Source organism: Anomalospiza imberbis, unplaced genomic scaffold, assembly GCF_031753505.1.
Source record: "Anomalospiza imberbis isolate Cuckoo-Finch-1a 21T00152 unplaced genomic scaffold, ASM3175350v1 scaffold_117, whole genome shotgun sequence".
NCBI classification, from domain to species: domain Eukaryota; kingdom Metazoa; phylum Chordata; class Aves; order Passeriformes; family Viduidae; genus Anomalospiza; species Anomalospiza imberbis.
In genome coordinates this window covers 87,530-109,260 of record NW_027099562.1, presented here as the reverse complement: position 1 = coordinate 109,260, position 21,731 = coordinate 87,530, and the positions used below count along the sequence as shown (strand labels likewise).

The window sequence follows — 21,731 nt, the reverse complement described above, 5'->3', positions numbered from 1 at the left end:
AGACACGCGCGCTCTCACGTGCGCGGACATGCGCACACGCGTGCGCACAGTGTGAGTGTCGCGTTAGACCCGAGAGCGCTCACCGCGCATAGACCGACAGCACCACACACACAGCAACGTACAGCGACCGTGCACAGACCCACAGCAACGCCAACAGCAGCACACACACAGCAACTGCGCACAGACCGACAGCGCCACACACACAGCAACGTACAGCGACCGTGCACAGACCCACAGCAACGCCAACAGCAGCACACACACAGCAACTGCGCACAGACCGACAGCGCCACACACACAGCAACGTACAGCGACCGTGCACAGACCCACAGCAACGCCAACAGCAGCACACACACAGCAACTGCGCACAGACCGACAGCGCCACACACACAGCAACGTACAGCGACCGTGCACAGACCCACAGCAACGCCAACAGCAGCACACACACAGCAACTGCGCACAGACCGACAGCGCCACACACACAGCAACGTACAGCGACCGTGCACAGACCCACAGCAACGCCAACAGCAGCACACACACAGCAACTGCGCACAGACCGACAGCGCCACACACACAGCAACGTACAGCGACCGTGCACAGACCCACAGCAACGCCAACAGCAGCACACACACAGCAACTGCGCACAGACCGACAGCGCCACACACACAGCAACGTACAGCGACCGTGCACAGACCCACAGCAACGCCAACAGCAGCACACACACAGCAACTGCGCACAGACCGACAGCGCCACACACACAGCAACGTACAGCGACCGTGCACAGACCCACAGCAACGCCAACAGCAGCACACACACAGCAACTGCGCACAGACCGACAGCGCCACACACACAGCAACGTACAGCGACCGTGCACAGACCCACAGCAACGCCAACAGCAGCACACACACAGCAACTGCGCACAGACCGACAGCGCCACACACACAGCAACGTACAGCGACCGTGCACAGACCCACAGCAACGCCAACAGCAGCACACACACAGCAACTGCGCACAGACCGACAGCGCCACACACACAGCAACGTACAGCGACCGTGCACAGACCCACAGCAACGCCAACAGCAGCACACACACAGCAACTGCGCACAGACCGACAGCGCCACACACACAGCAACGTACAGCGACCGTGCACAGACCCACAGCAACGCCAACAGCAGCACACACACAGCAACTGCGCACAGACCGACAGCGCCACACACACAGCAACGTACAGCGACCGTGCACAGACCCACAGCAACGCCAACAGCAGCACACACACAGCAACTGCGCACAGACCGACAGCGCCACACACACAGCAACGTACAGCGACCGTGCACAGACCCACAGCAACGCCAACAGCAGCACACACACAGCAACTGCGCACAGACCGACAGCGCCACACACACAGCAACGTACAGCGACCGTGCACAGACCCACAGCAACGCCAACAGCAGCACACACACAGCAACTGCGCACAGACCGACAGCGCCACACACACAGCAACGTACAGCGACCGTGCACAGACCCACAGCAACGCCAACAGCAGCACACACACAGCAACTGCGCACAGACCGACAGCGCCACACACACAGCAACGTACAGCGACCGTGCACAGACCCACAGCAACGCCAACAGCAGCGCACACACAGCAACTGCGCACAGACCGACAGCGCCACACACACAGCAACGTACAGCGACCGTGCACAGACCCACAGCACCACACATGCAGCAACACCCTGACGAACTATATTGGTTTTATATTGGAGGCACTCAGGGAAGTGACTTTGTAAAGGAAGCTGTTAGCAGTTTCCTCTGTCCCTGACAAAAAGATTAAGTCAGTAATTAGTTTTGAGAATTGACAATTTGTTAAACTACTAAGGAAACTGTACACGCCTCTGTGAAGATACCCGTTAAAGACAAAAAAGGCCAGGAGGATGTTTTTCCTTCTGGCCGGCAAAGAGGTGACAAGGCCGGCCCGGGCCCGGTCTCAGGCAGGCCGGGCCGGGCAGGCCCTGCCGCGGGGCCGGGCCCCTTCCCAGGGAGCCCGCCGGGCCCCATCGGCTGCCGGGCAGGGGAGGGGAGGCCGCGGGGCCGAGGCCGGGCCGGGCCGTGGCTGCTGACATCTTGCTGCTACTAAACCCTGCCCTGCCACCAGCCCAGGCCGAGCTGGGTCCGCTGGGCCCCAGGAGCAGCCAGGGCTGGGCTGGCTCGGCCAAGATTCTGCTGCTGTTGAGGTTCACCGGCAACCGCCGGGCAGGGGGAGGAGAAGCCATTAGCCCCTGCTGCTGAGATGTGCTGCTGCTGTGTTCTGGCCTGGCTGCTGAGATCCTAACTGCCCCCTAGCCCAGCCGCAGTCCGGCTGCAAGCTACGGAGCCCAGTGTCACCATCTGCAGGCCCTGGGTGAGATATTAACTCTTTCAGTGCCTCCCTCGAGTGAGAGAAAAGGACAAAGTGCAAACACATAGAAGAACAACCTGAAGACACTGAGGTCAGTGAAGAAGAAGTCAAGTCCCAGACGGGAGGGATGAAGAGATGCCTTTAGTTTAAGGCTGAAAATCCTCTTATAAAGATATGGAGAAGAATATAATTGATACATCAGGCTCTTTTTCCCTGTAATGCATTGAAAAGTATGAGGAGATGAATCGTTCAAATGGTAGATAGCTAGCAAAGACCTCCCTGCTAAAGTAAGCAGATGTTAAAGTAGCTGTGGTCCCATAAGAAGTTTAAACAGAGAGTGATGAAGACCCTGTGCCCCCAGGAAGAAAAGAAGACCTCTGTTCCCAGAAATTATTATTTCAATGGTAGATCAAGAGAACCTTTGCTCTTAAACAGCTCATCTTTAAAATAGTACCCCATAAGTTGGCATGACCCATAAACACAGCTGTGGGAAAAGCTGTGAAAAACGGGAAGGACTTCACAATTGCAGATTTTCCTGATGGCTACTATTAATAGAAATTCGAACTGAGAACTGTTTTCTTATAGAGCAGTCTTCATAAATTAACAAGAGAGACTTCTCTCCCTAAGTAAATGGAAGAAAGACTATTCTAAAAGTAATAAACTGACTGAATTGTTTCTGTACGTTGTTAGAGAGAAAGGAAAGGTTATTGGAGGGAGAAGTGTTCTAAAAGTTTTATTTGAATTCTTATTTCCTGTAGTCACTATTAATAAACTTTTTTTTAATATCCTTTTAAAGTTTTAAGTCTTCTTTGCCTTCCTCCTAATCCTATGTCACAGCAGGAAATAAATAAGTATATTCTAATAGGTGCCCTGGCATTTAGCCAGCACTGAAACCCACCACACCAACCGTGCACAGACTGACACACAGAGACCAACAGCAACACCAACAGCACCACACACACAACAACACCAAGTGTGCTCAGATTGACACATGGAGACCAACAACACCAACACACACAGAGCAATACACACCAACAGCACCAACGCACAGAGCAACACACACAAACAACAACTACACGTACACACACAACACACCATTGCACTGACCAACACAGAAACAACACATACCAACGACAGCAACACACACCCCAGCACCACACACCAACACATACATACCAACAGCACACACCAACACACACACACACACCCCACACAATCCTGCACACCCTGACCCTCATTGACCATGAGCTCACCATCGTCTCAGGGCAAAGCAGGTGAATGACATCCTGAGCTGCACTGGGGGGTGTTGTCAGCAGGCCACAGGAGGTCATGGAGGCTGCTATGAGGCCACCCCTGAAGTGCTGTGTCCAGTGCAGAGCAGTGACATTGACTCTTCTCAGTCCTTTCCCAGTTGCCACCATTGATCACAAATTATTGCAAATGCCCCCCCCCACGATGGCAGGGAGCCACTTCCCACAGTTCCTTTGGCTCCTGACTGAGTCCCATGGGGACCCAAGGATCTCATACTCTCTGACCAGTATCCTCCTCAGCCTCACTCCTTAATTCACCAGGATCCTCTTCCTCTTCTCCCCCTCTTCAAGCTCCAGCCTTCCCCAGACACTGTAGCAGGCACAGGATGAGGATGGACCTGCCACCCAGACTCCTGTGTGTGTATGCACCCTGACTGCAGGTGTTCAGACCTGCCTGTACAAAGTACTTCACTGGAGCACATGGGCACTGCCACACACAGGTACAGCAGCACCTACACACAATGCCACACAATGTGCACACAGACATGCCCAGCTACACACACAGAGCTGCACACACAGTACTACACACACAGACCAGTACACACGCAGAGATGCACATGCAGCACACACAGCCCATATGTAAATACCCACACAGCTGGACACAACCACACACACACACACACACACACACACACACTGCTGCATGAGAGTGTGTATGCTCACCAACAATGCAAACACTCTGCAGCAGACCACAGACATATCTGGCACAAGCTGACACAACAGCTGCAGTGGCAAACAGTCATATACACAGTAATGCACCAGGGCAGGCATTCATTTGCAGGGGCAGATGTGCACAAGCAAGGACAGATGTGCACAAGCAAGGACAGGTGTTCATGCACAAGAACAGGTGTGTACACGCAAGGACAGGTGTGAAGGGGCAGGTGTGCACACGCAAGGAAAGGCTTTCGAGAGGCGGAGGCGAGGCACAGGCCGTCACGTGAGCGGGGCGGGGCGGCAGGTGAGCGAGGGGCGGGGCCGCTCCTGCGCCTTTAAGGCGCCGCGCAGGTGGGGGCGTTGACGTCACAGTGTGGTACGTCACGGGGCGGGGCCGCAAGGTGCGCGGGGCCGGGCCGGGCCGGGCCGGGCCGGGGCGCGGCGCTCCGGTCTCCTCCCGCCAATGGACCCGGCCCGGCGCGGCAGCACCGACGGGGGCTCGGCCTCTGGCGCGGGGTCTCGACCTGGCCCCCCGCGCGGCCCCGGGAGCGCGACTCGGTTCCCGCCCGAAGCTGGGGTTTCGGCGGCGTCTTTCCTCGGTAGCGGCGTCCCGGGCGGCCGTAGGAGCTCCCGACCGGACGGACACGGCTTCGGGCATGTCTGCCCGCGGCGCGCAGGAACCGAGGAGCGGCCCCAGGCCCAGACCCCGCCCGAGGGTCTCCCGCTGCCGGCCTTGCTGTCCCCCGGCCCGGGCGGCCCTCCGTCCCCGGCAGCGCCCGGCCGGGTCACCTTCCCCGCGCCAGCTCCGCCGGAGTGGCGAGAGATCCTGCCCAAAGCGGAATCCAGTGACCACATCGCGGCCTGGGCGGGCCCTGCCGTGCCCCGCGCCCCCACGCTGCCCAAAGCTGCGTCCAGTGAGTTCCTCGCCGGCGGGTGGGCGGGTCTGACCCCCCGAGCGGAGCCGGGCAAGCTGCCCGTCCTCGCCCGGCCCCTCGGTCGTCTCGGCCCCAGCGACGTCTGCGATCTGCTGCCGGACTGCCCGGGACGAGCCCCGGAGGACGGCGCGTTCCGGTGAGTGGGGCCGCGGGGCACTCGCGGGGACGGGGCTCGCAGTGCCGTGGAAGCAGCACCCGCTGTGCCCCTTCTTCTCGCTGTGGCGGATTCAGCAGGATTGGGGTGCGGGGCTGCAGGCAAGCTCCCGGCAGCGAGGATGACTGGTGCCCACTGTTCGTGCAGGATATCGTGATAGAGACACGGACTGTGGAGTGGGTGCTACCTGCCCCTGCCCCGGCTGTCCCCGAGCACTGGGGCTAGCGTGGCGCTGCTCTCCTTCCCTATTGAATCGTCTCCTCTGTGACTGAGGCTCCTGTCACTACCAAAAGAGCCTGCGGGCCCTTTGCTGGTGTCCGTTGCACAATGGCATTAATGTGTTGTAACGGATGTGGCTTTGCGTTGGTGAAGGACACCACTGCGGGGTTGCAGCACTTCTGTCACATGCGCTACCCTGGTCTTTGTGGCTGGCAAGGGCTGGGAACTGAGATCCGGGTCCTTTTCCCCAGGAGCCTGAGCCTTCCTGGGGAAGGCGGGGGAAAGCTGTTTTCCGGAGACACCCTGTCTCACAGCCTGCCTGTGTCAGCTAGTGGTGATGGAAACGAGGGCTCTTTGTGTTGATTTCTAGAATTTCAGGTGCAGATCCTGGGGGATCTTGGAGGCAAGGACCTGTCTCTCTCATACGGGAGTTAAGGACCTGGTGTATATGCCATGACTAAGCTTCAGCCTTGGCTACTTCTGTTGCCAGCAAAAAGCTTCCTTGGTGGATCTGGGGGCTGAACAGGGTTACAAGGAACCCCTCCGAGCCTTCGTGTTAGCCTGTTCTTCCTTTGTCCTCCCAAGCATCACAGTGGTCACCTGGAACGTAGGTACAGCCATGCCCCCAAATGATGTGACGTCCCTGCTGCACCTCAACACGGGCGAGACAAACGATGTGGATATGATCGCCATTGGGTAAGAAGATGAGGTGCAGCTCCCCCTTTTCCTTCCCCTCCCCCCTCTGGTGAATCCCCTTTTTGGGGAATCCCCAAAGCCCTGGGGGACAAGGAATGGAAGAGCTGCAGCCCCAGCCTCCCTTGGGGCATGGGGAGCAGGGAGGGGTGTGCATCACAAATGATAGCATGTCAGAAAAGGTGATGGAGAATCAGCTCCTGGTAAAATGGGAATGCTGAGAGGAACTGAAACCCTTGAGTACTGATTAGACTTGAATACTCATTGAGCCTGAGGTTGGTTATGCTGGGCCAAGTTAGCCCTGCTCTTGCTGTGAGTTGTGGCAGTCCTTGGGTCAGGTCTGTCAAGGCATTTGACTCACCTGGACAAGTCCTCTGGTGCATTCTCCTCCTCTCTGGTTTTGCATGTGGTATGCAGGCATCAAGGGCATATATCTGCTGTTCTCCTGAGGCTGGATTGGCTCCATGCCCCTGGTACACAGACCTGCTGACAGGGCAGTACCACAGCACTGTGGTGAGGCTGGTGAGGGTGACTATCCCTCGAGGACTGCAGTGGTGTGTGAATTCCTCCTAAGGCCAGGGATGTGCTGTCTTTGCACAGGGAGCAGGAAGCAGCCTCTTCCTATAGGTATGAGGTGGAAAAGCTGGATCTGCCTCCAGGACTGCCCCTGAGCTCCCAGTTGCAGGGGCATAGTGGTGTAAGGGCTGACACACTGCTGGAGCTATGTTGGAGCCAGCTCGTTGTGTTGGAGCCAGCCTCTCAGTCCCCTCAGTCTTGTAGGCCAGTGGAATGGGTCTGTGTGGGTGGCAGAGGTCAACTTGAGCTGGATGGATGGGGTGAGGGGTGTAGCTGATAGTAAGGGACCTGCTGGGACCATGTTCTGGCCAGGTCAGGGTGTCCTGCTACTCCTCACATCCTGGCATCTCTGCCTGGCTGTGTCCTTCCTCTGACCTGTGTCTTTGTGCTCTAAGCGCTCGATATTTTTGGGCAAGGCATTTCCTGATTGTGCTGTTCTCTGTGGACGTTTTTCCTTCTCTTCATTAATTGCCGAGCTGGGAGGAGCACTATTAGCTTTCTGGTTGCTGCTGCTCTGAGCTACGCAGCTTGAAAACATCTGGACACCTTGTGCTGTTGGGATATGACTTCTCTGTAGAGACTGAAAGGCCCCACAAACCCCTCTTGCACACAGAGATGGGCTTTAGGCTTCTGCTCAACCCTGTGCAGCTTAACTGCTTCTCCTTTAGAAAGGGCCAAGGCCTCCTGGATTCAGGGCCACTTGTGCCTCCTGCCACCACATGGCCCAGAATCACTGGAGCAAGGACATGGCTGGTTTGTGCTCTAAAATCAGTGTCTTCCCTTGAACTGCCCTTCCCACCCTGTCCTGCTGCCCAGCATTATGCCTTGGCACCTCTCCCAAGTTCTCACTAACTGGGACACAGATGGTTTCCTGATGTGGCTGAAGGACCTGTACATTTCCTCTCAGGCTGCAGGAGGTAAACTCCAAGATAAACAAGCGCTTGAAGGATGCCCTCTTCACAGATCAGTGGAGTGAACTCTTCATGGATGTGCTGAGCCCCTTCCACTTCATCCTGGTAAGGAGTCCTAAAGGAGTTGGCTGCTGGTGTTCTCTCTGCCTGTCAGGCAGTTGGGACACAGGAATAGAAAGCTGGGAGGGAGGTGCAGTGGGAGAGCTGGCTGGAGGGACAGCCTGCAGCCATCCAGGCAGCAGGGACCGCTGCTGCATCTCGCCCAACAAGTTGTTTGACTTGTGCCACCCAGCTGCCTTTCCTGCACTTATGCTTCCCCTCTGGTGCTTTGGGGTGACTTTATGTTGCCCCCTGCATTGAACCAGGGTGAGGAGGTGAATGTGGGAACTGGCCAGTGCTGCTGGCAACAGCCTACAAGACTCAGGGCAGGCTCAGCTCCCCTAGACAGGTTCAGCTCCCCAAGGCATTTGCCTCAGAGCATATGTAAGCCCAGCATCACTGAGGCTCAGGTTTGGCTGTCAGTGCTCAGGAGGGTATGCACAGATCTCTGAACCAAATGAGCTGTTAGTCACGTGTGGGATGGAGGGGCACACGAAGGGTGGAGGTGCTGCCCCATGGCTTGGAGTGGGGGGAGTTGTCCCCTTGTCCCCAGGCTCTCTACCATCCTACTCCAGCCCTTGCTCGAATTCCAGGTCAGCACAGTGCGGATGCAAGGTGTGATCCTGCTGGTCTTTGCCAAGTACTACCACCTGCCCTTCCTGCAGGACATCCAGACAGACTGCACCAGGACAGGGCTGGGGGGATACTGGGTGAGTGTGGCCCTGGGGGGAGACTGCAAGGGGCTGGCTTCCCAAGGAGTCATGGAATCCTCTTGGTGCAGGGCAACAAGGGTGGGGTGAGTGTTCGTCTCTCCATCTTCGGCCACATGGTCTGCTTCCTGAACTGCCACTTGCCAGCACACCTGGAGAAGGCGGAGCAGCGCAAGGAGGACTTTGCCACCATACTGCACATGCAGCAGTTTGAGGGGCCCGTGGCCAACGGCATCCTGGACCATGAGTGCGTACCCCACCACTTTGCTCCCCAGTCTGGGCTCTACTGCTAGTCCCAGTCTTTGACCACCTCCATGTAGGGTCTGGGGTCTCCCCTGCATCCCAGCACAGCTTGGAGATTAGGTCTTGCCTGCAGAGCTGGCCCAGCATGGACTCAGCATAGTGGGGTAGGTGTTTATAGAGGGGTCTTGGTCTCACCACATTCAGGGCTGGTACAATTTCTGCCTTACTAGCACTGTTGGGGTTTGGGACCAGTCAGACAGAGGGGCCAGCTCTGCCCCTGTGTCCTGGCTTCGTGATCTGAATCCAATGGTGCCTCACTGTGGAAATTTCCACTCTTGGTTTCAGCTTGGGGAAGTCTGGCCCGTTTGGCTAATGGTGCTTGGTCCTACCTACAGAATCCTGGCAGCTGGCCAGGCTGTTGGCTGAGCAGTAACCTGAGCCAGTCTTCTGAAGAGCACCTGTATTGTGGGCTAAAGGCTGCCCCCAGGCTGGGGACATCTTACCCCTGCTGTTCCTGGCTCTGGTAGCCTCAGCCCTTTCAGCCCGTTGCCCTTGCTGCCATCCACAGCCTCGTGTTCTGGTTTGGGGACCTCAATTTCCGCATCGAGAGCCTGGACATCTGTTTTGTGAAGTACGCCATTGACAGCAATGTCCTGAGCCAGCTCTGGGAGAAGGATCAGGTGAGGGATGGACATGCTGCCGGCCTACGCTGGACCCCTAGCAGTGATTGACTTTCCCCAAAACTGCCCATGCAGCTGTGGGACAGGGCATGTCGTCTTGCAACTCGTAGGACACAAAGGGCCCTGGCTCTCATGTCTCTGGGGGAGGAAGGGACAGCAGAATCCCAGGTCAGTCTGGATGGAGCTGGGCACACTTCCCTCATGAGTGTGTGAAGAAGAGCTGAGGCATTGAGTCTACAGACTAGCTGCTGGCATAGATGGACAAACCCTGAGAGCTGTGGGAGCTGGCAGGAATGGGACTGGGATGTCACAGTGTGTGAGGGTGGGGAGATCTTGGCAAGATTTGCGGAGGTGTCTGGCTGTGGGGGTTGCTGTGCTCCTTGATGTACTTTTCCCTGCAGCTGAACATTGCCAAAAGCACGTGGCCTGTTCTCAGAGGCTTCCAGGAGGGACCCCTGAACTTCCCACCCACTTTCAAGTTCGATGTGGGCACCAACAAGTATGACAGCAGGTAGGAGAACAGAGCTGGGCATCAGGTGGGGCTGAGACATGCAGGAGCTATGGGGCTCAGAGCCAGTGCAGGTGCTGGTGTGGATGGGAGAGCAGCCATGCTGGGGCAGGCACTGGCTGGACTGTGATGTGATGGCAGTGCTGGTGCCAGCACAGGTCTGTCCCTGCAGCTGTGCTGAGTGCCAAGATGAGCTGCATCCTCTGCTCACATGTGCTGTAGTGCCAGGGGGAGGCAGTATGGGTCAGAGCCCACTGCCCTTGCCAGGCAAGAGATGCCCCTCTGTGCCCTGCCAGTGCCAAGAAACGAAAACCTGCCTGGACTGACCGCATCCTCTGGAAGATAAAACCTCCCAGCAAGGGATTGGGCACAGGTGGGCACCGGCCCAGCCAGGGTGTGCTGTCAGTGAGCCAGCTATGCTACTGCAGTCACATGGAATACACTGTCAGCGACCACAAGCCAGTAGCTGCCATCTTTGCTGTGCAGGTGAGCACTGTCCAGGACTGCTGGGAACACAGGCAGGAGCTACAGGGGTGGGATGTCCAGCCTTGTGTGTGGGGGGCTTACTTCGGTTTGGCGAGCTCAGCTGCCTTGCTTCTTACTGGGGGCTGCTGTGGGTATATGCATGGGGTCTCTGGGCAGCAGAGGCAGCTCTTTGTCATGCCCTTTCTCACCACATACCTGTCTCTGACAGTTTGCTTCCAAGGTGGACAAGCCCCTGGTTGAGATTTATGTGGCTGACGAGTGGAGCAGGCCTGAGCAAGCAGTTGTCAGGTACAAGATGGCTGTTGGCTTCCACCGGAGCTCCTGGGACTGGATAGGACTCTACCGGGTAGGGGCTTGTGGGCTGCTGGGGCTGGAGGGAGTGGGGAGCGCTGCACAGCACTGCGGGGTCCCTTTTGAGCTAGCCCCCACCAGTGAACATGGTGAGGGCATAGAGCTGTGCCCTCCCTTCCCCTGGCATCATGATGTGGTCCTGCTTCAGGAGGCTCTGGTCCAGCAGTTCCTTCTCCCCCCTGCTCTGTGGGCCCCACAGGGCCCCAGGGTACACCTGCAGGGGGGTGCAAGGCAGCTTTGGGTCACCCTATGTGAGCAGAGGTGGCTGAGCAACAGGAGACTGAAGAGTGACTGTGCTGAGTGCGGCTCACATTGTCCCACTCACTTGTATTGTCCTATGTATGGTGCACAGGTGGGCTTTCGGCACCCCAAAGACTATGTGTCCTATGTCTGGGCCAGGAGTGATGATGGGGAGCGCTGCCTGGAGAAGCAGCTGTGTGCACAGGTGAGCTGGGGCCAGCCCTGCTGTCTTGCTGGCACTTCTGCCCCACAGTGGGGGCACGATGACCCCTTTGTGCCCCTGAATGGGGGAGGCAGGCTTTTTGCTGGGTACGGGGTAGGCTCATTGTATTGGCAGCAGAGATTTGTGCTTTTAGCTGGGGTTGGAGGTGAGGTGGCAGGGGGAGCACCCCTGTGCCAACCCCAGTGCCCATCAGTGTCTCTGGGCTGCAGGTGATGTTCTCTGAGGAAGCACTGCCCAAGGGGAACGGCGAGTACATCCTTGGATACTACAGCAACACCTCCAGTAGCATCGCTGGTGTGACTGAGCCCTTCCAGGTGAGCACAGCCAAGAGGTGAGGGTGAAGGGGGATGGATATGGGGGGGCGGGGGGGGGTGTCTCTGGATGGGGGAGGCTAGCTGGTGTGGTACTCAACCGTGCCCTGCCAGGGTCAGCTAGCAGTGCTGATGCAGGGGTGCAGATTTCCCTACCCAGGTCAGAGGAGGGCAGCAGCTCTACAGACAGCTCAGGCAGCAGCTCAGAAGAGGATGACAGTACACTTGTCCTCCTGGCTCCCAAATCCCGGAGTCCCAGCCCAGGCAAGATGAAACGTCACCGGAGCCGAAGCCCCAGCCTGGCCAAGTTCCAGGGCCTCATCCTGCGGCCATCTAGCCGGGACAGGGGTACAAGCCGCAGTCCCTCACCCCAGAGCCGTTGCAGCCTCCCCAGGAATATCCCCACCATCCATCTGCCCCAGGAGGAGCTGGGGCACCATGAAGTCAAAAGCAAGGAGCTGGGACAGGTAGCTGAGAGCCCAGATGGCAGCTCATTCTACCAGACTGTACAGGAGCAAAGTGGCCTCCAGCGTGTCTCTGCTGACAGCTCCCTGGCCAGGGCTGACCCCCGGAACCTGGGCCTGCTGCCTGCACTGCGCCTGGAGATGATTGACCAGGCCCTGGGCCGGCGGCGGGAAAGCGCAGACCAGGGCTATTATCCCTGCCGGAGAATAAGCCCCACCAGCCCCCCAGGCTGTGGCCCCTCCCCAAAAGAAGGGTACAGCCCCAAGGAACTGGACAGACATAGCTGTCCCATGGGCCGCTGATGCAGTGGCTCCCTTCCTCCTCCCCATAGCGCGCTTGCTGTGTGCTTTCCTCTGCCACTTCCCTGCTGAGACATTCCCTCCCTTATTTATTGCAGTAACTCCTCACCCCTGTTGTGTGCCTGGAAGGTAGAGACCCTCCCCCTTGCTGCTCCCAGCCCAAGCTCCTGCCTTGAGTCGTGAGGTGACCACACAGGGGAGGGTAGGCAAAGCTGGTCTAAAGTGGTTTGGGGAACCCCTTATGAACTTCCAAATGCAGGACTCTTCTCCCACGGGAGGAGTGCTGGCCTCACACCTGAGGTAGCACAAAAGGCCAGGGCAGGGCTCTGGCCGGAATGGTGATAGGCACAGAGCAAGGACCACCACAGGGTACCTGGGAGATCAAAGCTTGCTCCTTCCCTGCTCTACCACTGTGCCTCAGCCTGAACATAGTGCAAGTGACAAAATAAATGGTCCTGCCCACCCCAGCTGCACTGTGCTTACTGCTGGGGGCAGGATCAGCCCTGGGGTATGGGCCACAGTGTCAGGAGGGGACAGCAGGCTCAACTCTTGCACCATACACCATGCTCTGACCACCCACCCTTTATTTTTTCTGCTGTGTGCAGGTACTGACGCCAGCCCTCCTACCCTGCCTGGGCAAGAGGGTCAGGATTACACCTCACTGCTCAGGCCCCTCAGTTGAAGGGTCACCAATCTAGGGGTGGAATACCCTGCCATCCCCCCCTGCCCCAGAGCACACCAGGGAAGGACAATGGGTTTCCTCGTTCCTGAGCCCTCCTATTTCTTTCCCATTGCTTTTGATGGTCATGGATGGCAGCTCCTTGAGAGACTTCTCAGTCTCTCTGCCTGCTGTGGCCCCCAGCTCCATGCTGTCATGCCAACAGCTATGTTCAGTGCCATCCTTTGGCTTGAGGACCAGACCCCAAGCAGCTTCCAGATGCAGCTCCTGTACAGCACATCTTCCTCCCCTTCCTCCCCGAGGCAGCGCTGCTTGGGTGTCATCAAAGCACTGTGTGGGGCCAAGCTGGTGTTTGGTCTACAATGAGATGCTGGCACTTCTCACAGAGGGTTCCTCCCCTGGCACGTGTCTTCCAGTGTGCATGCTTGCCCTTGGAGCTCACACGCAGAGGGCCCCAGCGTCTTAGAATCTTTTTGAGCCGCCGTGCAGGTACAAGCACAGCCCTGGTCACCATGGTACAGCTGCTGGAAAAGCAAAGCTGTGAGCATTAATGTAACCCTGCAGCACCAACATCCACCGCCCTGCTCTGCAGCCTGGTTGTGGCATGGCAGAGCAGGGGCCAGCGCTTGCACTACCAGTTTCCTGCCCCACCCAGGCCCTGACCCCTTGACCTCCCCACTTACCTGTGCTGTGACCCCCTGCCTGGGCTGCAGGCAGCAGGCAGCTCTAGCACAAAGCAGTTCATGGCGATGCGGTCAGCCAGGACAGCTACGTCCATGTCACTGCAGTGCCTCGCCCTGTGGAGGCACCGTGCCAACCTGCAGGCACAGGGGAGCGTGTGTCACCAGGTGCTGGCCACGGCAGGCATCCCACCTCCTCTGATCCCCAACTGTGTGCACACAGTGCCATTTTCCTCCTGGACTCACACCTGTGCGTGCAGTTGCAGTGGAGGAGCGTCCGGCTGTCCATGTTGTGCAGCTGGTACCTCACCTCATGGGGTGCAATCTGGTGGTCACACTTACCCAGGTGCTTGTTGCACCTGCACCCCCTGCCCGGGCCTGAGGAGAGCGGGAAGGTAGAGCCTGAGGCCTTGGGCCACCCCAGCTGCAGTGTGCATATGCTGCCCACAGTACCAGCTCACCTTGCTGCCTGCGCCCCTTCACAGCTGGCACGGGGGTGGCTCCACACTGCACTGTGGATGGGCTGGGTCCAAGGCTGCCATACCAAGGACGTGCTGAGATTCCAGCTCCTTGCTCTGCTCCAACCAAATCCTGTCCTGACACTGTCAATGCTGTTGCACGGCCAGGCTCTAGCCCCCACTGCACTGCTGGGTGCCTGGTTGTGAGCTCAGCCTTGTCCCTGGCCAACGTGGGGGTACCTGGGCACTGTGGCTGCTGGGCTGTCTTAGGTCTCTGTGCCGGGCGGCGGCGCCCAAGCTTTGCCTTCAGTTCCTGTGGAAACCGCTTACGCCCTGTTCTAGAGAAATTCCTCCCCTTGCCCGAGTGCTGCACAGTGGGGCTGCCCCTCTCCTCTGTGGGTAGGCTGGGGTGGTACTGATTCTGCTGCACCATCCTGGCCAGAGGCACTACTCCATAACGCTCACACCTAGGGACACCACGTGCTGTAAGGTCCTGCACACCATACCAAGCCAGGGCCCAACGGGGCAGCCGTGCAGGGCACGCTGAGGGCCGGGCACCCCGGGAACCTACCCGCCCCACCAGTGCCACTGGATGCACTCCTCGCTCTCTTCCAGCACAAAGCACGGCACCTCCAACAGGTTGAAGAATGTGACGCCGATGATGTTGGAGACGGTGTCATTGATAGCGAGCAGGCACCGCCGGAACCTGCGGGCAGGGAACCGGTGAGGAGGGTGGGCTCCCCAAGCCTCTAGTTTCCTCACGCCCCGGGCTCACCTGGCGTCGCAATCGCAGTGGGACACGGTGTGCAGGCGATAGTTGCGGATGCCGTAGTTGAACTGCAGCGCCGTGATCTGCGCCCAGCACTGGTCGTGCTCCCGACAGCACCGGTCGGGGCCGCGGAAGAGCCCTGCGGAGAGGCTGATGAGCGCGGCCCCGCGGAGGAAGACGGGGTGCTCCCGCCACCCCCCGCCGCTCCGTACCCAGCTCGCTCCAGTTCCCCGCCGAGTTCCCCGCGCCGCACCACAGCGTTCCTGGCAGCGTCCAGCCCCGGCGGCGGCGGCGTTGCGGTCCCGGCGGCACGGGGTCGGTGCAGGAGGCACGACGCCGCCACAGCACGGACAGGGCCCGGCGCAGCGCGGCCCCTGGCGCGGCAGGCGGGTGCTGCGCGCAGGCGGCGCGGAAGGCGCGAGCGAGGCGCGGATCGCGGCGGGCCCAGCAGGCCCGGAGGCGGCCAGGGGCAGTCCAGACGCTCTCGACCAGCGCGGGCCCGGTGCCGGTGGTCAGGAACGCCACGTACCGCGCGCCGCCCGCGCCCGCCGCCTCCCGGGCGCACGCAGCCCCGCCGAGCCAAGCGCGCGCGCATGCGCAGAGCGCCGCGCAAGCCAGAACCGCGCGCGCCCACATTCCGCGCACCACCCCCCCACCGCCCCCCGCTTTAACGCCGCGCCCGACGGCGAGCCCAGCGCTGATTGGCCCGCGCCGCGCAGGCCCCGCCCCGCCGCGCCCCGGGGCAGAGCGAGGGGCGCAGCCGGGGTCCCCGACCCTGGCTCCTCCTCACCCCGGCTAGCCCCCCCGCCTCGGGCACGCTCCATTGCCCGGCACCCCCGTCCCGGGCACCCTCTGCTACACACACCCCACCCCACGCGCTCTCTCCCTGGGCGCTCATGAGTGTGCTCTCACGTGCACGACTCTGGATGCAGGTGCGTGTGCAGGTGTGCACAGGTGCCTGCACCCTCACCTTGAGCACACGTGTACACACGTGTGTGAGTGTCTGGCCATGTGCCGTGCGTGCCCAGCCATGCGTGTGCCCCGCACAGGCTGTAGCCATGTCCCTGCTCAAGTGTCCACTGTGCGCAGTCAGGACACAGAGCATTGTCCTGTCCCGCCTCTGCAGAAGCCGCCCGTGGCCCAGGATCGCACCTGTTTGAGAGCTGAGGATCCCTGGGGATGGAGCCACCACAGCCCCGCAGGGCACCTCCTGCTGTGACCTGTACTGACGCCTGACCCTCACACTACAAAGGTGTTTCTTGATATTCAAAGGAACCTCCCGTGCCCCAGTTTGTGCTTATTGCATTTTGTTCCAGTATTGGACATCACTGGGAAGAGATGAACTCTTGTCTCTTTGCACCCTCCTTGCCTGTGTATTAGCAGGATTCTGCAAAATTCCTCTGCTCCAGCCTCAGCAGACCCTGCTCCTGCAGCCACACCACACAGTACAGGCGCTCCAGTCACTCCACCACCACCACGGCACTTTGCTGAACTCACCCCAGCATATCTGTGCCTTGCCCAGGTAATCCCAGCTGGAGCAGCATGGCCTCCCCTTTGGTGGTCCCTGCCCAGCTGTGCCTGGTGCCACGAGGACACATCCCTGGCTTCTGCTTAGCTGGTGCCCAGCAAGATCCCAGTGTCCATCCCTGCAGAGCTGTTTTCCAGCTGGTGGTACAACTTATGCTGGTACAATATCCCCCTGGGAATCAGGATCTCTCTACCCTGGAAATAGCTTGGGAGGGTAGCTGGGCTGTGGGGCAGAGCTTCACATGTCCCAGAGCCCCAGTGGCCCAGGGAAGCATTGTTTAGGGTGGCCTGTGTGTCTGGGAATTCTGCTGCATCCCAAAAGAATGCTGGCCCTGCTCTGGAGAATTGGCCCACTGAAGTCCAGATGCACGTCTCTACCTGAACGTGGAAGGAAGGAAGGAAGGAAGGAAGGAAGGAAGGAAGGAAGGAAGGAAGGAAGGAAGGAAGGAAGGAAGGAAGGAAGGAAGGAAGGAAGGAAGGAAGGAAGGAAGGAAGGAAGGAAGGAAGGAAGGAAGGAAGGAAGGAAGGGAGGAAGGGAGGGAGGGAGGGAGGGAGGGAGGGAGGGAGTTTGTTCCTCTGGTGTGTTTTTTTCTTCCAGGGCTAGTCTGGAGTCATGTCTGTCCAGGCTGATGCTCTGCCTTGCTGGGGTTTGGGGCGGGGGCAGGGGAAGTGGTCTGTGGATCCCCATGTGCCCTAACCCTAACTGGGAGACACTGGGGCCTGATGGATGGGGCTTGGCAGTGTAGGCTTATCTCCCCTTATCAGGATTTCCCTGACAGCAATGCACTGCAGACAGGGCAGAGTCCATCCTATGGCTGTGATAGGTCTGCCGTGCACCACCCATGACATCACCCCATGTGTCACAAAGGTCTCCCCTGTCCTGGGAGCTGTGTTCATGAAGCTGGATGAGGGCTGGCAGGACTGGCATGCCAAGGCTGGGGAAGGGCTCTGTTCGGGGGTACTCCAGATGTGGGAGAACCAGCTTTCCACCCATAGGGATCCACAGAGCCCGGCTGCCATGGGCTCTGCCACACTGTGCTGTGTTCATGTCCCAGTGCCCCTGAGGCTGCCCTGTGCATGCTTTGTGCCCCCTCATGCCCAGCACGCTGGGGCTGCCCTGTGCCTGGGCTGTGTTGGCAGCCCTGTGGGGCCCCAACACATCCATGGGGCAGCACAGGACAGCCTTGGCTGACAACTGGATGACTGCGTGAGAGACAGAAAACCCAGTTTGGGTTTGTCTGGAAGATAACAGGGGATAAAGAGGGATGCCTAATGCTCTGGCCTTCACCACCAAGCAGCCAGTGGGTTACAGGGCTGGCCCTGCAGCAGATCTCCCCACTGTGTAATCATGCAGCTACTGCCCTGCTGCCAGCTGCTAGCACAAGGCTGATGTCTGTCTGGACGGTGAGGATGTGGGGCTAAGCACTGGGCTACTGAACCCAACAGGCAGCACTGCCAACCCTGCACCCAGCTCTGCTGACGTGGCTCAAGGCTGTAGACAAGGCCAGTGTGCGGCTAAGCTCCCAAGGACTCAGGGCTGAGCCTGCAGTGGGGGAGCACTGAGCTCTGGTGAAGATGCCAGCACTCATGGTCCATGCAGTGAGGGTGGGGAGTGAGTCCCAGCCTGGGTCAGCAGGAGTGCAGAAATGGGCTGGTGAAGCAATTCTTTCCCCCCTTCTTCCGCACACTATGTTCCATTTGGGACTCCATTACAAGAAAGATCCCATACTGGAGTGAGGCTGGTAAAGGCTGCTGAACTGGTCAGGACTGGAGCTAGGCTTACTTGGGCTGAAGAAGAAGAGAAATCAGACTTTATCTGCCCTGAACTGTGAGTCATGGTAGGACTCATTTCTTCTCCTTTTGCACTCCCCAGGCCAGCATGGGCATTGGGGTGATGCCTCCTATGGAGAAATCCTGCAGGCAGCTGCTGGATGACCAGACTGTGAGTGGCTGCCAGACCTGGGGCCTCATCCATGTCTCAGTGCTGACACACCCCCAGATGTCCCCATGTCCAGCCTTGCCTTTTGTCCCAGCCAGCCAGCAGCACTGGCTCCCTGTTGTATGTGTATCACGCATGCTGCTGGCCTGCTCGTGTCACCTGGGGACAGGCACCCTTGGAGGAGACACACAGCTCTGCTTTCTGGAAAAGGAATTGCTGCAGCACTGGATATAAGACTCTCTGCTTTTTACTGATCTAAACTGGAACTTACAGCTTTGTGGAAGGAAGAAATAGAGCATCCAGGGCATCCATGGCTCTGAACAGGAAAGGTAGAACAGGGAAACAACTTAATGAGAGAAAGTGTCTTGTGAAGGTTGGAAGACAAAATTCAAGCTGTAATGAGCAAAGGAATGGTGCAGTTATTTCACACCTGAGTTGAGATTATCAGTTCAAGTACTTTGCAGACCCAGGGAGACCCTTGAGGGCTCCTGTGGATTCTGGCATGCCCCACAAGTCCCTGCAGCCCATGCTGGTTGGTGGGCACTCCCCAGGCCGGCAGCCAACACAGCCACCACCTGTCTGCCTAGGAGAGCCTGGGTCAAGCTGTGGCCTCACGTGACACCTTTGTCCCATCTGGATCCCATCATTTGGCACCAAGACCCCACACCAGTGCCATCCTATCACACTTGCGTGACTTGGGACCCTCATCACACAGCAGCCAGAAGTGCCCCAGCCTGCTGCATCAGGCTACTCAGGCTTTCCATCAGCCTGATGGAGATGTGGGCACTGGGATGTGGTGGGAGTCAGGCTCTTTTGCTGATATCGTGGCATTTGCCTGCTTTCTGGCTACCCAGTGGTGGGCTTAACTCACCTGCACCCTGCAGTCCTGGCTCTAGGGAGAGCACTGGTTCAGGCCAGGGTGGCACTGGTGCTCATGGGTACAAAGGCCACCCTGGGCAAAGACAGCCCACATGCCTGGCCCCAGGCTCTGGGAAGGCTGTGCTGGTTGTCATCATGTAGCATCTGCCCAGAGGTTTTCAAGGAAAGAGCCATCCATCTAGGATATATTGTCTAATTTTATAGGGGGAAGGGACTACAGGGGTGTGGTAAGCACATTTCTTTTTTCTCTCAAGATTTTTTCATAGAGTAACACAGAAGAAATAAAAAGAAAACTATTTCTATTTCTACTCTTTGTTTTTCGCATGTGGAATGTGTTTAAAGAATTGTTTACCTGGGGTGATTCCTTAATTAGAGTCTAGTGAAGATTGTTTGAGCCTGATGGCCAATCCAATCCACCTGTGTCTGGACTGTAGCGAGGGGGTCACGAGTTGTGTTAGTTAGGTATAGTAGTTAGAACAAGTAAGTTTGTAGTTTTAGTATCTCCCTTAAATAGTATATTAATGTATTTAGTATAGTTATAATAAAGAAATCATTCAGCCTTCTAAACTAGAGTCAAACATCATAATTTCTTCCCACCGGGTTCATCTGAGTTTACAATACAGGGAGGGGCAGACTTTTCTTCTCTCTTGCCAGATTCTCATTACAGAAGCAGAGCTGGCTCCATCAGCTATTTTCAGTGTGAGGCTGGGCTGTAGGGACGATGGAGGTGGTCAGGCTCTGCACATCTCCAGGTCCTGCAGCTCACAGGAGCCATCTCCTGCTCTGGGTCCTCAGCCATAGCTGCAGCTTCCTCAAGGTCTTTTCCAAGAGTCATAGAGCACCATGAAGGCCCTGGGCAGCCTTGTCTGGGTGACCCTGCTTGAGCTAGGGACTAGACAAACTCCACCCTCAGCAAGGAGGTGTGCCTTGCTTCCAGCAGTAAATAACCAGCCTTGCCCACAGGAAAATACAGAAAGCCCCAAGACTTAAGGAACACAAAGAAAACCACCCCCAAACCACTACAAGGTACAGAGGCTCCTTGTAAGAGGATGGTACTTTCCTCCTACTGATGGTAGGAGGAAATTCTTACCATTTTCTGTTTTCCCTTAATCCCTAGGCATTTCCCCATGCCATTGTGATCTTGGGAGCACCTGGTTTTACTGCCCTGGTGAACACGTCCCTTTAAATTATGGGAACTACCCAGGAGGAAGCTACTCTGCAAGGAGTAGTACCTGACTGGTGCATATCACTGCACTCCAAGTGAAGGTCAGGTAAGTGAAGAATCAGGAGCTAGGTTTAGCAAGAGCAGGAGGAGCAGCAACTCAGAACAGGGACCCCCTTCCCAGCATGCGTGGGGGCTTGGCAGGAGCTGTGGGCTGGCACGCTGGGGAGAGAAAAGTTCATGGAGTTGAGGCATTTCTGGAGAGCACAGTTGCTTTTCTTTCAATGTCCAAGGAAAACTGTGGGCTGGTATGATCATCTCTTTGGAAATGAGATGAAGGGACCAAAGCAGCTTGACAAGAGAAGAAATTCCCACATGCTTCAGATTTCCTTCCCATTGTGTGCAACAGATGTGACTGAGCTCTGCCTGTGACAAATGATGAGAAGGTTTGGGTGCCTGCAACTGGAAGTGTGTATAGCACTGGGTGAATAATTTACTGCAAAGTCAGGTGAACAAGCCACAGCACGTGTTTGCTTGTTACTCCCAGGTGGCAGAGCAGGGCCCTGCACGCAGCCAGCTCCACCCCAAGCACCCCGTGGGGACTGGCAGGGCTGCAGCCCGTGCATCCTGGCCTGCAGCATCCACACCATGTCCACATATTGTATGGCTCACCAAAGGGGTATGAGTGCAGGACAAGCTTAAAAACTTGAGGATTCCTCCTTGAACTCCACATATCTCCCAGTAAAGCCAATTTCCCTGGTTTTGGTAAAGGAAGCAGCTAATTTCAGATAGCCTTGGGCCCCATTGAATTTCTCCTTCCCACTGGAGCTGAGTCAGGTGCAACTGAGTCTGGGCTTCTCCTGGCTCAGTCCAATGAAATTGCTGTCCTGACTCTCATTTGTAGTCCAGCCTAGACACAAGGCAGGAATTCCAACAATTTTTATGGACAGCAAGCCTCAGGAACAGTCACCCCACAGAGCCTATGTTGGCCAGCAGCAGGATGAGGCCAGCTGTGTCCCATGCTGTTAAAGGTTGTCAGCAGTAACAAAAAAGGGCAGTTGCACAGAGCCGCAATTCATGGGGTGAGTCCTAGAGACATGGCATGCTGCTGACACAAGGGATTCTGGAAAGGAAACTGGGACTTGGGATCTTCCTTGTTCCCTGGCCAAAGATGGTAGC

The 21,731-nt window shown here is 57.6% G+C and overlaps 2 protein-coding genes across 5 annotated transcripts; one reads left to right on the top strand and one right to left on the bottom strand.

Annotated features, from left to right (window-relative positions):
- The first annotated feature begins 4,760 nt into the window (after positions 1-4,760).
- On the top strand, positions 4,761-12,926 carry INPP5J (inositol polyphosphate-5-phosphatase J). Of its 2 annotated transcripts, none has more exons than XM_068177886.1 (12): positions 4,761-5,427; positions 6,250-6,360; positions 7,841-7,949; positions 8,537-8,653; positions 8,725-8,900; positions 9,465-9,576; positions 9,978-10,087; positions 10,381-10,570; positions 10,779-10,916; positions 11,274-11,366; positions 11,594-11,698; positions 11,842-12,926. In XM_068177886.1, the coding sequence occupies exons 1-12, from the start codon at positions 4,820-4,822 to the stop codon at positions 12,460-12,462; spliced, it is 2,490 nt and encodes an 829-aa protein (XP_068033987.1). In that variant the 5' UTR covers positions 4,761-4,819; the 3' UTR covers positions 12,463-12,926. The 2 variants fall into 2 exon arrangements, with proteins under 2 accessions (XP_068033987.1, XP_068033988.1); XM_068177887.1 differs by having other exon boundaries at positions 11,856-11,958.
- A 100-nt stretch (positions 12,927-13,026) lies between these two features.
- Positions 13,027-15,700, bottom strand: PLA2G3 (phospholipase A2 group III). 3 transcript variants are annotated; one of them, XM_068177890.1, is made up of 8 exons: positions 15,258-15,700; positions 15,052-15,184; positions 14,848-14,982; positions 14,517-14,743; positions 14,280-14,429; positions 14,067-14,196; positions 13,822-13,956; positions 13,027-13,662 (listed from the first exon to the last, which is right to left on the bottom strand). In XM_068177890.1, exons 1-8 carry the CDS (start codon positions 15,679-15,681, stop codon positions 13,461-13,463), a joined length of 1,536 nt encoding a protein of 511 aa, XP_068033991.1. In that variant the 5' UTR covers positions 15,682-15,700; the 3' UTR covers positions 13,027-13,460. The 3 variants fall into 3 exon arrangements, with proteins under 3 accessions (XP_068033991.1, XP_068033989.1, XP_068033990.1); XM_068177888.1 differs by having other exon boundaries at positions 14,280-14,743; XM_068177889.1 differs by having other exon boundaries at positions 13,027-13,659; positions 14,280-14,743.
- Between the last annotated feature and the right edge of the window lie 6,031 nt (positions 15,701-21,731).